We start from the raw sequence: 14297 nt of genomic DNA on the forward strand, positions 1-14297 counted from the left end.
TATAGATAATGGCTTAAACTTTGTTTTAGTTTATTAGATAATGTGTTATTCTGATAAATAAATTCCATTACGTATTTGTTAAAGGTAAAAAGGTATCGTAACAACTGATGCATCAGATATTTAAGGATTTTGTAATTGAAAGCATAAACTAATTTTGAAATTCCTGATGTTTTTTCGCAATCAATCATTAGTGCAGCAGGCAATGCTGCTGATTTTTTCATATCCAAAAATATATCACTTGAAATCTTAGTGGTTTATACAGTCTTGGCCAACAGTGACACCTCTTTGAAATTCCAGAAAATGAAGTATTTCTCCCTGAACTTTACTGCAATTACACATGTTTTGTTATACACGTGTTTATTTCCTTTTGTGTGCATTGGTGCCATGGGTTGTAAACTTCCTGACTTATGTTGTGCACCATGGACAAAGGAACATCAAGATCTCTAGAGATGGACTTGTAACCTTGAGATTGTTGATAATTTTTCAACATTTTTGGTTCTCAAGCCTTTAGACAGTTCTCTTCTCCTTCTGTTCTCCATGCTTAGCATGGCACACACAATTAGAAGATTGAGTCAACTTCTCCCTTTTCTTTATCGTTCCTTTGGGAGACCCAAACCTTGGGTGTATAGCTTCTGCCTCCGGAGGACACACAAAGTACTACACCTAAAAGGTGTAGCTCCTCCCTCTGAGCCTATACACCCCCTGGCCAACCAGTCATAACCAGTTTTTCGCTTTGTGTTCAGGAGGCATACATGCACACATGCGTTCTTATATGATTTTTTCTTTTTTTCCCTTTTTTTGGAAGAAGATTGAAGAAATGCGGGTCCACGTCTGGACCCCCGGCATGTCCCTTCTCACCCCACTGTGTCGGCGGTGTTGTAAGGTTGATTATCCAAGGCTGGCGCCTTACATGCCGTGCTCCTTCACCATCCCCTCTGGGCTCTGGATTGAAGTGGGAGCCAGCACGGTCTCCATGCCTGGCAGGAGACCGGTCTCCATCCACAGCCCCTTGAAGACCCTGTTGGACCGGAGCACTCACCCCCAGGGACAGGGCCCTGCGTCTCAGCAGCTAAGTACCTTGAGACGTTTATATTTTGGGGGTCCCTGTTCTTTATGTGTGGGTAGAGTGTGTTTACTGTGTCTTTACTGTGCTTTTTGACATTTCCGGCGGGTCCTCTGGCTTTTCGCCCGAGAACCGCGCCGATGGTGCCTGCGCGTCGGCCGCGCTGCTCAAATTTAGGCCCCGGCTTCGCCGGAGGCCTAGTTTCGATTTCCTGCCCTCGCATGTCACTCATGCAGAGGGACAGGCATGGCCCCTCCCGGCGGCCGTCCTGCACAGGGGAGGGACTCTCCCCACTGCTTGGGTGCGACTCCCCCTCTGCAGGCCTCTATAGCCTTCCAGATCCGCCCTTTCATACAGGGACGCCTCTGTCCCGCCCCCTCTCTTCGCTCCGGCGGCCATTTTCTTCACTCTGTTCTGGCGTCCGGCACTCTGCACCCCTGCCGAGGTGCTGTGCATTGGGGGTCCGGGCTTCAGGATCTGGAGGGCACACAACACCGCTCCAGCAGTCTGGTAAGCCACAGCCGGTCTTCGGTTGTGGACCTCTGCTTTATTCTCCCTGGGAATCACTCCCTTTATAGAAGCCGTTTTTCCTCCACTCAGGCAGCATGTCTCACACAAGGAGCAAGGCTGCAAAGCTTTATGCTGTATGTGCTGCATGTAAGCTTCCGCTGCCTGAAGCAAGCACCTAGCCACATTGTGAGGTTTTCTCTAACTTGGAGGTGCCACGGCCTGGGGTCTCGGCTCCAGTGGTCTCTCAGGCTGCTCCTGCACCTGTGACTGAACCCCCGGCCTGGGTAGAGTCTTTTTCTAGGTCTATCTCCCAATCATTTGCTGAGTCCATGGGACTTTTGTCCAGGACTTTGATGAACATGCATCAGCCCCCTTCACAGGGTGCCTCTAATGCTCTTGCTAAGGGGCCTTTAGGACTGGAGCTCACAGAGGATTCATCATCAGGGCACGGACCCCGTCCGTCTAAGAGGCGCCGCAGGGTTCCCTCTCCCTCCTCATCCCGTGGCTCTGATTCAAGGGCTGAGGACTCGCAGGATGAGGAGGATGCCTATACAGGGGGCTCGGAGGCTAACTCCATGTGCCCCATTGACCCTTCCGAGGGTGACTCAGACATTAGTGACTTGATTGCTTCCATTAATTCTGTACTGGATCTCAATCCGCCAGTATCAGAAGAGCAGCCCTCTCTGGCAGAAAAGCACCAGTTTACCTCGCCGAAGAGAGTAAAGAGTGTGTTCTTTAACCACTCCAGTTTCCAGGCTGCTGTGACCAAACCCAGGGCCTGTCCTGACAAACGCTTCCCAAAGCGTGGTTCTGATGACCATTTTCCTTTTCCACCTGAGGTGGTCAAGGAGTGGGCTCACTCCCCAAAGGTAGACCCCCCGGTGTCTAGGCTCTCAGCCCGGACCGTTGTGTCGGTGGCTGATGGCACTTCCCTTAAGGATGCCGCTGATCATCAGATTGACCTTCTGGCCAAATCCATGTATGAAGCGGCGGGGGCCGCGTTTTCCCCAGCTTTTGCAGCAGTGTGGGCCCTCAAAGCCATCTCTGCTAGTCTGGAGGAGATGCGTTCCCTCACCAAGGACTCTATGCCCGAGATGGTTGCCTTAACCTCTCAAGCTTCAGCTTTTTCTTCTTATGCCATGTCTGCCATGCTAGAGGCTTCTCACCGCACTGCGGTGGCTTCGGCTAATTCACTCGTTATCCGCAGGATCTTGTGGCTTCGAGAGTGGAAGGCGGATGCTTCTTCAAAGAAGTACCTTGCTGGGCTCCCTTTTGCTGGTTCCCGGCTATTCGGTGAACAGCTGGATGAAATTATTAAAGAGGCTACTGGCGGGAAGAGTACTTCCATGCCACAAACCAAGACCAGGAAACCTGCCCAGGGTAGGTTTCAGTCGAGGGTTCGATCCTTTCGTTCCTCCAACTGGTCGTCCTCTAAGCCCTCCGCCTCGTCCGCTACCTCAGCCAAGGACCAGAAATCCAGCTGGCGCTCCAGAGCGCGTCCGCAGAAGACAGCAGGAGGTTCTGCCACTAAGGCAGCCTCCTCGTGACTCTCTGTCCGATCCAGCCACATCCTTAGTCGGTGGCAGGCTCTCCCACTTTGGCGACGCTTGGTTTCAACACTTCTCCGATCAGTGGGTGAGAGATATCATCTCCCACGGCTACAGGATAGAATTTTCTTCCAGTCCGCCAAACAGATTTTTTCTCTCAACTCCCCCCTGCTCCAGGGCCGCCGCCTTTTCACAGGCCGTGGCAGCCTTGCAGGCCAACGGAGTAATTGTGCCAGTTCCCGCCCGGGAACGGTTCAGAGGTTTTTACTCAAACCTCTTCCTAGTTCCCAAAAAGAACGGTACCTTCAGGCCCATCCTGGATCTCAAGCTTCTCAACAAGCATGTTCGGGTGCGGCACTTTCGCATGGAGTCCCTGCGTTCAGTCATTGCCTCGATGTCCCAAGGGGATTTCCTGGTGTCCATCGACATCAGAGATGCCTATCTGCATGTGCCCATTGCAGTTTCTCACCAGCGTTGGCTACGCTTTGCAATAGGAGACGATCATTTCCAATTCGTGGCTCTCCCCTTCGGGTTAGCCACGGCCCCTCGGGTTTTCACCAAGGTCATGGCAGTTGTGATTGCGGTTCTGCACCTTCAGGGGTTGGCAGTGCTCCCTTACCTGGACGACCTTCTAGTCAAAGCGCCATCCAGCGCAGACTGTCAGCGGAGTGTCTCGCTCACTCTCAGCACTCTAGCCCAATTCGGGTGGCTTGTCAATCTTCCCAAGTCCACTCTGACTCCTACCCAGAGTCTCACGTACCTAGGGATGCAGCTCGAGACTTTGCCGGCACTTGTGAAGTTGCCCTTAGACAAGCAGCTGTCACTCCAGTTGGCGGTGCGCTCTCTCCTGAGGCTCCGCCGTCATACCCTCAGGCGTCTGATGCAGGTGCTGGGTCAAATGGTGGCGTCCATGGAGGCTTTTCCCTTTGCCCAGTTCCATCTGCGCCCCCTGCAGCTGGACATTCTCCGCTGTTGGGACAAGCGTCCTTCCTCCTTAAACAAGTCAGTGGCCCTGTCGCCACGGACCAAGAGCTCTCTTCAGTGGTGGCTTCGGCCCCTCTCCCTGTCCCAAGGGCGCTCCTTCCTGGCCCCGTCCTGGGTGATTCTCACCACGGATGCCAGTCTATCCGACTGGGGAGCGGTATGTCTCCACCACAGAGCACAGGGCACTTGGACTCCGTCCGAGTTAACCCTTTCAATCAATGTGCTGGAAATCAGAGCCGTACTTCTGGCTCTCCTAGCATTTCACCATCTGCTGGCGGGCAGGCACATTCGAGTCCAGTCAGACAACGCGACAGCGGTTGCCTACATCAATCACCAAGGCGGGACACGCAGCCGCCTGGCAATGATGGAGGTACAACGCATCCTCCAATGGGCGGAGGACTCCAAGTCCACCATATCCGCAGTCCACATCCCAGGCGTGGAAAACTGGGAGGCAGATTATCTCAGCCGTCAAAGCGTGGACGGTGGCGAGTGGTCCCTGCACCCGGCAGTGTTTCAGTCAATCTGCCGCAAATGGGGCACTCCGGACGTGGACCTAATGGCATCCCGTCACAACAACAAAGTTCCTGTCTACGTGGCTCGCTCCCACGATCCTCAGGCATTTGCCGCGGACGCTCTGGTTCAGGACTGGTCCCAGTTTCGTCTGTCCTACGTGTTTCCCCCTCTAGCCCTCTTGCCCAGAGTCCTGCGCAAGATCAGGATGGAGGGTCGTCGAGTCATCCTCATTGCACCGGACTGGCCCTGGCAAGCTTGGTATCCGGATCTGCTCCAACTATCCGTAGAGATGCCGTGGCCTCTCCCGGACCGTCCAGACCTACTCTCGCAAGGTCCGTTCTTCTGCCCGAATTCTGCGGCCCTCAAATTGACGGCGTGGCTCTTGAGTCCTGGATTTTGACGGCTTCTGGTATTCCTCCTGAAGTCATCTCCACTATGACTCGGGCCCGTAAGTCTTCGTCCGCTAAGATCTATCACAGGACTTGGAAAATTTTCCTGTCCTGGTGTCGTTCTACCGGCCATCCTCCTTGGCCATTCTCCTTGCCGACCCTTCTGTCTTTTCTACAGTCCGGTCTGCAGCTAGGACTGTCCCTCAACTCTCTCAAGGGACAGGTCTCGGCCATGTCAGTCCTGTTCCAGCGGCGTCTCGCTCGGCTGGCTCAGGTCCGCACCTTCATGCAGGGCGCGTCTCACATCATCCCGCCTTACCGGCGGCCCTTGGATCCCTGGGACCTTAACTTGGTTCTCACGGTCTTGCAGAAACCCCCCTTTGAGCCCCTTCGGGAGGTTTCTTTGTACCGTCTCTCACAGAAAGTGGCCTTTCTGGTTGCTATAACTTCTCTCAGGAGAGTTTCTGATTTGGCGGCGCTCTCCTCGGAGTCACCTTTTTTGGTCTTTCATCAAGACAAGGTGGTTCTCCGTCCGACTCCGGACTTTCTTCCTAAGGTGGTCTCCCCCTTCCACCTTAACCAGGACATTACCTTACCTTCCTTCTGTCCGGCCCCTGTTCATCGCTTTGAAAAAGCTCTACATACGCTAGATCTGGTGCATGCTCTCCAGATCTATGTGTCTCGCACCGCTGCGCTTAGGCGGTGTACCTCTTTTTGTGCTAACCACAGGTCGGCGCAAGGGCCTCCCTGCTTCTAAGCCGACCTTAGCCCGTTGGATTTGGTCGGCCATTTCGGACGCCTACCAAATTTCGCAGGCTCCTCCCCCCGCCGGGGATCAAAGCGCACTCGACCAGGGCTGTCGGTGCCTCTTGGACTCTTCGGCACCAGGCTACGGCTCAGCAAGTCTGTCAGGCTGCCACTTGGGCTAGCCTGCATACCTTCTCGAAGCACTATCAAGTGCATGCTCATGCTTCGGCAGATGCGAGCTTGGGCAGACGCATCCTTCAGGCGGCGGTCGCCCATTTGTGAAGTTAGGTCCTGCCTACTTCTTAGTTTTATGTTTATTTCCCACCCAGGGACTGCTTTGGAACGTCCCAAGGTTTGGGTCTCCCAAAGGAACGATAAAGAAAAAGAGAATTTTGTTTACTTACCGTAAATTCTTTTTCTTATAGTTCCGTCTTGGGAGACCCAGCACCCTCCCTGTTGCCTGTTGGCAATTTCCTTGCTCCGTGTGTTTTCACATGCTGTTGTCGTGAACAGAGTCTCCGGTTATTCCGGCTCTTGCTCTGTTCTACTTTTGGGTGGCTATTCTCCTTCAGCTTTTGCACTAAACTGGTTATGACTTGTTGGCCAGGGGGTGTATAGGCTCAGAGGGAGGAGCTACACCTTTTAGGTGTAGTACTTTGTGTGTCCTCCGGAGGCAGAAGCTATACACCCAAGGTTTGGGTCTCCCAAGACGGAACTATAAGAAAAAGAATTTACGGTAAGTAAACAAAATTCTCTTTTTTAGATGGTTTGAGGTGTAATTTTCATATTGCCCACATCTGTTACTTGCCACAGGTGAGTTTAAAAGAGCATCACATGTTTGAAACAAAGTTTTTTACCCTCAATTTTGGAAAGGTGCCACTAGTTTTGCATGTACCATTTTGGGGGTTGCATGAAATTCATAACAATTTTGACTTTTTTTTTTTTTTGTCTGTATTTAAACAATATAAAAACAATGTGTATACAAATGTGTAATTGCAATAATATTTCATTCTTAGTAAAAAAAAAAAAAAAAAATGGCTTTCCAGAAGAATTGAAAATCAAATCTGCAATGCTGCACAGTGGGTCAGTTTTGGCCTCTTTTATGCTATGTGCACACGTTGCTTATTGGCCCTGCAGAAATTTCTGCAGCGATTTGAACAGCACACATGCGCTTCAAATCGCTGGAGAAACAAAAGCCGATTTCATGCGCTTTGCATGTAGCCCCTCCCATAGACAGAGCAGGGACTGCATGAAGAGCGCACGAGCGCTCTAATATGCCACGTGCACACGTCTCCTGCACAATCTCCATAGATTATGCAGGGAATGCAGGACGCATGCAGTTACGCTGCGGTGCAGATTGTAGCGTAACTGCATGCAATTACGCAACGTGCGCACATAGCCTTAAACCTTTTTTAATCTTCTAAAGCTACATGTGAATTTACACTCCAAGACTAGGTAAGTCAGATTAAATAAGGTTTTATATTACACATACATTGATGAAATATGTTACTCCTGGTAGAGGTGCTCAAGTCGGGTCCTATCCCATTGTATACTAAATAGAAAGTTGGCACTAAAAATAGGATAATCAATTTATTTGTACAGTATATGCAATCCAAATTAATAAACGTGTCAGTGTTTTCATCAGACGTTCGTCGGCAATACAGATCGCTGAGGAACCATGTGTATAAAAAAAAACCTCAAATACTGAATCTGTCCCCTAGTTATTTGTAATGCAGGAATAGGGGATGTTCATGAAAGTAATCTCTGGATTAAATACTTGATGGATACACATGAAAAATAAAACAAAAAAATATTTCTTTTACTATACCGCAATCTAACTGATTTTTCTGTTACACCTCAGCAGGGAATATGAGCATGATGCACTCCGTAGAAAATTTAATCGTGCAAGAAGTTCCAGCTCTGAGGATGAAGATTACAGCTGGGGGGGGCCCGCCACTGACCTATAACTCCGAGATGATATTTCTCTATATGGCACAATTATCGAAAACACTGGATATGAAGATTTACACCAGCTTTTCTGTATTTTATATTATGCAGATGCCGCTTTGAACAAAACATTTGCATAACCCATTTTGTTTTTACAGTATGTATAATAAATCCTTTTTTTCTTTTTTTTTTTTCATATAAATGTCCATTTATTGGTTTCATTAGAGATACAAATGTGTCCATCCCTAAATTCCTTGAAATATGTCCTGTATTGCGGTCAGAGTACAAACCCTAATGCATGGGCTGGCTGCAGGTCTCCTGACTTTAACATCCTCATACAATCCTATGATGCATTCAAGTTTTGACTCAGACCGTGCATCACAGTCTGGGCACTGATTTAAAATAGCAGTTGCACTCAAGTAAAGGGAAGGAGAATAAACAACTTTCTTGTTTTATTTTCCTTCCCTTGAGTGTAAATGCTATTTTGGATATTGCATGTCATGTTCAGTATGCACCAGTTCAGACTATGAGATTAGGAAGTGTCGGCAATTTTTCTAGCTTGTATTATGGAGTCGTGTCCTTTGTCTGAGCACACCTCCCAATTATTTCAGGCGCTTTAATTTTCTTTTTGCAGGTTCTATTCTAGCCCATATAAAAGGTCAGTTTGGACAAGAGCGGCATAGAAATTGGAGTAGGACCCAGATGAGAGTTACACTTTGACGTGGTATCTGGGCAATTTGGCCACTTTTTTGTTAAGTAACTCATATTTAAAAAAAAAATAAAAAAATCATGTTTTGTTGGCAGTAATGAATATTCGTATTCCAATGTCCACCATTTACATTCTTGTTTTTTCTCCTTCCCTTTACTTGAGTGCAACTGCTATTTTGGATATTGTATGTCATGTTCAGTATGCACCAGTTCAATCTATGAGATTAGGAAGTGCCGGCAATTTTTCTAGTCCGGACATGGATGTCTGATTGAGATTTTAAAGAGAACCTATTCACTAACCTTTTGAATATTTATTTTATAAGAGAATACAATAATGATTTGACAAAAAAAACCCTAATTAGTTAAGTCTGTACCGAAAACTGAGAAAAACTCACTTTCGTGCCGCAAGCCAATCATTCTAAAAAGCAATCTATAGCTCAAGGCTCCTCCAGGGCATTCCCATCCTGCTCTGCTTTGCTTATGTCCTTTTTACATGATACACAGCATCAAGGGAAAATGAGTTATTCCTGGCATTGTACTAAGAACTGATTTATTTCTTTATTTATTTTATTTTATTTTTTTTTAATGAAATATCTTATTGAGATTTTCAAAAATAACAACTTTTACAGCCTGTGATCTGGCCTGACTGGTGGAGTTGGTTGTGTCTGGTGGTTTAGAAGGAAGGTTTGGTTTCTGGAGCTGCAGGCCGGATCACAATCATGAGTAAAAAAATTGTCCCCAAGAACCTGGCCAAGGGAATGGACTTCTGTGGAGTAGTTTACTATTATTACATTGTCTGCTCCGATTTTGGTTGCCATATGAGAGCGAACAACTTCAACAAAGGAGAGGTTCTGAAGGTCTTCAGCCTGCATCCTTCATGTAGAGGAGGAGACCATTACTTAGATCTTCAATATATTCTAAAACGCATACTAAGGGGCAGGGCTGTGGAGTCGGTAAGCCAAACCTTCGACTCCGACTCCGACTCCGACTCCTCAAATTCTCTTGCACCGACTCCGACTCCGACTCCGGCTCCGACTCCGACTCCTACATATATTGCTTATAGTTAGGTGAAAAATTTATTGTAGTACATGAATATGTGTATGTGAACATCAGACATTTAATAATTTTTATGATACAATAATCAAGATATTTGGATAGAACATAAAATATATTTATTGGAATACAACTTTAGAACACAAAAAACTGTAATAAATTGTAAATATGTAATACACTATGTAATATACAGTAGATTACATATATATCTTGTGTGTGTGTATATACACTGTATATATATATATATATATTATATATATTACATATTTACAATTTATTAGTTTTTTTGTGTTCTAAAGTTGTATTCCAATAAATATTTTATGTTCTATCCAAATATCTTGATTATTGTATCATAAAAACAATTAAATGTCTGATGTTCACATTGTACTACAATAAATTTTTCACTTAAATATAAGCATTATACTAAATGTTGTTATTTAGTAAAATATTCAGCACATTCTGCATTGCACTCCTGTCCCCAATTTATTATATATTTTAGGAGTCGGAGTCGGTGCATTTTATACCGACTCCGACTCCGACTCCACCAAAATGAGCTCCGACTCCGACTCCACGACTCCGACTCCGACTCCACAGCCCTGCTAAGGGGGGATAGCGTCACTTCTACCGAGTAAACTCTATTATCTTCAGTTACTACTTTCCAATAAAATTCAAGATTAGGGCATGACCACATGGTATGAATGAGGTGTGCACTGCGTAATTTGCATCCGTTGTACATTGGACTACCTCTAACCCCTATGTCTAATAAAAATTGCTGAGCTCTATATTTTTGATGTATTAAATATATATGGGATTATCTGTGTGACTCACTCAGGGATACATTGAATATCTTCAAATGGGTCATATATCCCCCTCCCATTTTGCCTTAGAATTAAATAGCGATTGCAATAATCTCAAATCCAGTACTGCACTGTATATTGCAGAGATTAGACCCCCTGAATCTTTTATATCAGCAATTCTCATAATCTTATTTTCAGAGATCCCCCTGTTTTAATGTTATTCCCTCTGCCTGCCACGCATGCCATAGCTGGAGATATTTGTAAAATTCTTGGTGGGGTAACCCAAATTCCATCTGTAGCTGTGAGAATTCCTTCAACTCGTTATTTTCTAAAATATGAGTGAAACCGTGCCCCCCTTTCCATTCCCATGTTTTAAATCCTTGTAATTTTATATAAAATTCAGCAGCCACGGAGTGTCCCAAACGGAAGTAAACTAGGATACTCTTTGCAAGTCCTGTAGACTTCTAATTTTCCACCATAATTTATGTATTAAGGACAGAGCCGGCATTTGTTCCCCTTCCGTTATAAACCTGCACTCCTCCAGTGCCTCATATAAGTCAGTTGATTTGATATATTGTAGTAGTAATCACTGTATTTCACCCCTTCCCGGATCATTCCATCCCCTAATATGATGTAGTTGGGCTGCGACAAAATATGCCCATGGCTTTGGAGCTGCCAACTCCCCTTACCCCTCTGGAGTGTTTCTAATTTAATTTGTGATGCTTTTTTCCCCTATAAACGGTTCCCCCTAAACACGCCATTAATTTTATAAAATGATCTTTGCGTGATCCATACGGGTCATTTGTGTAATGCATATAATTGATTAAGATAGTGCAGCCCACCACCGACAGCTGTAGTTTTGTCCATGTTCCCAGCTTATTTTGAAATTTCTTAAGTATTGTAATAAGGTTTAATTTTTCATAGTCTCCTATTTGTGCCATTTTATATTGATACCAAGATATTTTAATTTCAAGACTACCTGCAGACTGGAAATTGCATAAATTGATGCATTTATCTTTGTTATCCACTGGGAGCAGTTACGATCTGCTCCAGTTGATCACTAAACCCGAGTGCCGCTCAAATTCTCCAATAATTTCCATCGCTACCTTTAGAGACATAGAGGCTTCTGCTACGAATAATAAGGTGTCATCAGCATAAAGTGCAATTTTATTTATTTTTCTCCTCTCCGAAACCCCCCTATATATCAGTATGAGTTCTGATGATCATAGCAGGGAGTTCTATAACCAGTGGGAGAGCAAAGGTGATAGAGGGTACCCCTAGTGATTACCCCTGTTCAGCTCAAAAGATGTTGATAGTCCCGCTATTTACTCTTTTATTCTGGCCATCAGGTTCGCATATAGGAATTTAACCCATGATATGAAGTTTGCACTTAGGCCAAATTTTCCCATTATCTCCCATAAATACTCCTGCTCTATGGAATCAAACACTTTAGCTTGTCTAATAAACAGATGACTCTATCGCCCGGGTTATCCACTGGTAGTTGAAGGTTAAGACGCAGTCTTCGAAAGTTAGTTGCTGTGGATCTGGCGGGCATAAATCCTTACCTGGTCTATATGTATTATACTTGTTATCACCTTACTGAGCCTGGATGCGAGGACTTTTGCCATCATCTTGATGCCAACAGTGATATGGGTCTTAATGAGTCTGGAGTCAGAGGGTTCTTTCCTGACTTTGGTATTGCTCCGATCACTGCTTCTTGGATTGACCGAGGCAAAGATACATCTTTAATTGCTTTTTGGAGATGGTAAAGTGTGGTAGTAAAATATTCCCAAATTACTTATAGATCTCCATAGGAAGACCATCCAGTCCTTGAGCTCTGTGATTAGCCATGGAAGCTATTGCTATTTGTATTTATTCTAATTGTATCTGGCCTTTTAAATAATTCCGGTCAGTCTCTGAAAGTGTGGGAAATGATATCTTGTTTATGACTGAGTTTGTTCTTTAGTATGATGTGTTTTAGAGCGATAGAGATCCTAGTAAAATTCCAACAAAAAAACAAACATGAAAATATAGAAAAATTTATACTATAGACTGAAAATTCAGTCTCTAAAACAAATACTTTATTGATCACAATTAAAAGTCAAAATGTTAAAAAATAATGTATTATATATTAACCATAGTCATATTACCGACCACCGACCAATGTCATGTGAGGAGTACAAAAAGGGCAAATAACTAGTGAATGGATAGCAGGGTATCAATCTGTGCAGACCAACATATAAATGCAAACATGCTGATAACGAGTAGAAAAAAAGGACTGGCTGCTCCCTACCTTTCTCTTACCTACCAACGCAGGTGCACCATACTTTTTTGGGTACCCCCAGCTCCGTGTCAGCTGCCCCAAATCTATCCCTATTTAAACTATTGCTGCCAACAAATGGCACCCATCACCAGAAAGTGAAACTAAAGAGCCCACACCGTCTGAAGTCAAAATATGAGGTAGTCAAATTGTAGCTTCCACAAATTTTAGTAAATATTTGCAACTCATTCATTAAATAGACCCACTAAGGAATACAATCCTTTAAGGGATATATTGTTAATGCGGGCCATAAATTTACTGTGATGCAATCTAATCGTGCATCTACCTTAAACTGTCTGCAGTCCAAATTATGAGTCAATTGTAGTAGCATGCATACCACTCTCTTTCACACACACACCAGAGACGTACTCGGATATGAATAGAAAGTAAGACTGATTTTAATACGGAAGTTGGACAAACATTTAAACAGAGTTATTGGCTAGGTGCCAAGAATACGTAACACGTCTCCTATTGGATAAAATATAACAGCTTATTCTGTGATATACAATATACTGTAATGTGCTTGGTTCCTCATTTATATTAAGCAATGTCAGCATGATTCACTTGTCACAAGACTCTGACTGAGTCTTATGCCAAAGAGATATGTGTGGTACAGTTCAAACACCATCTTAAATCCTGTTCTTTTTCGATATCTCTATAACTCTTATATACTCATAATAGTTCGTAATCTTGTCCATAACAGTCCCCCCTTTGGAGATAGCCAAAAGTCTTTCCTTACTTTTCCCGAGTCTATTGATCTGTCCTAATGCCGATGGTTACCTCACTCATATATGAGATAACCCATCCCTTGTGGATGTATCTCCCCACCCAACAGACTATGCATAGGAAGCCAGATCCTGACCGTATTCTCATGTCCTCATGGCTATGTTCCGCTGGTACACGTTATTCAGGAAGGGGGAACGTGGCAGTAGTCCTCTAATTGGCTAATATTTATCAGGGTTGGTTTCACTCAGAGTCTCATGCTCCTCAGGCGGTAATGGTGGGACATCATCAAAGGTGGGATGCACAGTCGTCTTCTGGTCCACATGCTTAGACATCATCGTCCTGGCACAAAGTATCGGGTAGAAGAGGGAAGACAGCCATCTCCTGGTCTCAGGTCCGACATCTCTTTGTTGTGGAATGCATGGATCTTCGTCCGAAAGAAAAAGAGTGAGAGAAAGATTGAGAAAAAGAGAGAGGAAAAGAGGAAAGAGAAAAAAAGAGAAAAAGAAAAGAGAAAAATCTAGATCTGGTTGGATCTGGGGGAGAAAATTCAAAAACGTATATTAGGCAAATGTTTAGTTAAACAAACAACAAGCTTAGTTGAAGTATCTGGGGGTGCTTCTAAACAGGATTTCATAGGGTCTCAAACTAGTGGTCCCTACTGGGGTGTGTCTGACACTGAACAATGCAAGGGGAAGACTCTCATGCCCTTGCTTTCTACACTGCCCCATCCTCCGAACCTTCTCTCTATTCTGTGGCTGGTATGGGATGTGTAGAGTCAGTTCTGTGTCTAAGGCCTGCCAAATCTCTTTAGCTGGCAGTAAAAGCAGGTCACTAGCCACTTTCTATGGTCTCCGGGAGCCCACAGCTGCACCCTATCTCAGTCCTCTTCTTCTTCTGAGACTTGCTCTTGTAGGGTCAGGACAATGTTTTCTCAAGACTTTCCATCTTTTCTTTCTTCTTCACATTGGTGTCATTCAAAAAGCACAGATTGAC

General features: G+C 45.1%; 1 protein-coding gene across 2 annotated transcripts in view; it reads left to right on the forward strand.

Annotated features, from left to right (window-relative positions):
• The window catches only part of TJP3 (tight junction protein 3), a 78385-nt gene extending 68868 nt beyond the window's left edge, over window positions 1-9517 (forward strand). For both annotated transcript variants that reach the window (XM_075352574.1, XM_075352575.1), the window contains exon 21: window positions 7615-9517. In XM_075352574.1, coding sequence (XP_075208689.1) covers window positions 7615-7720 — 106 coding nt within the window. In that variant the 3' untranslated portion in view covers window positions 7721-9517. The remainder of the gene's footprint in view (window positions 1-7614) is intronic.
• Window positions 9518-14297: the final 4780 nt, after the last annotated feature.

This window comes from Anomaloglossus baeobatrachus, chromosome 1 (genome assembly GCF_048569485.1).
Source record: "Anomaloglossus baeobatrachus isolate aAnoBae1 chromosome 1, aAnoBae1.hap1, whole genome shotgun sequence".
In the NCBI taxonomy this organism is placed as follows: domain Eukaryota; kingdom Metazoa; phylum Chordata; class Amphibia; order Anura; family Aromobatidae; genus Anomaloglossus; species Anomaloglossus baeobatrachus.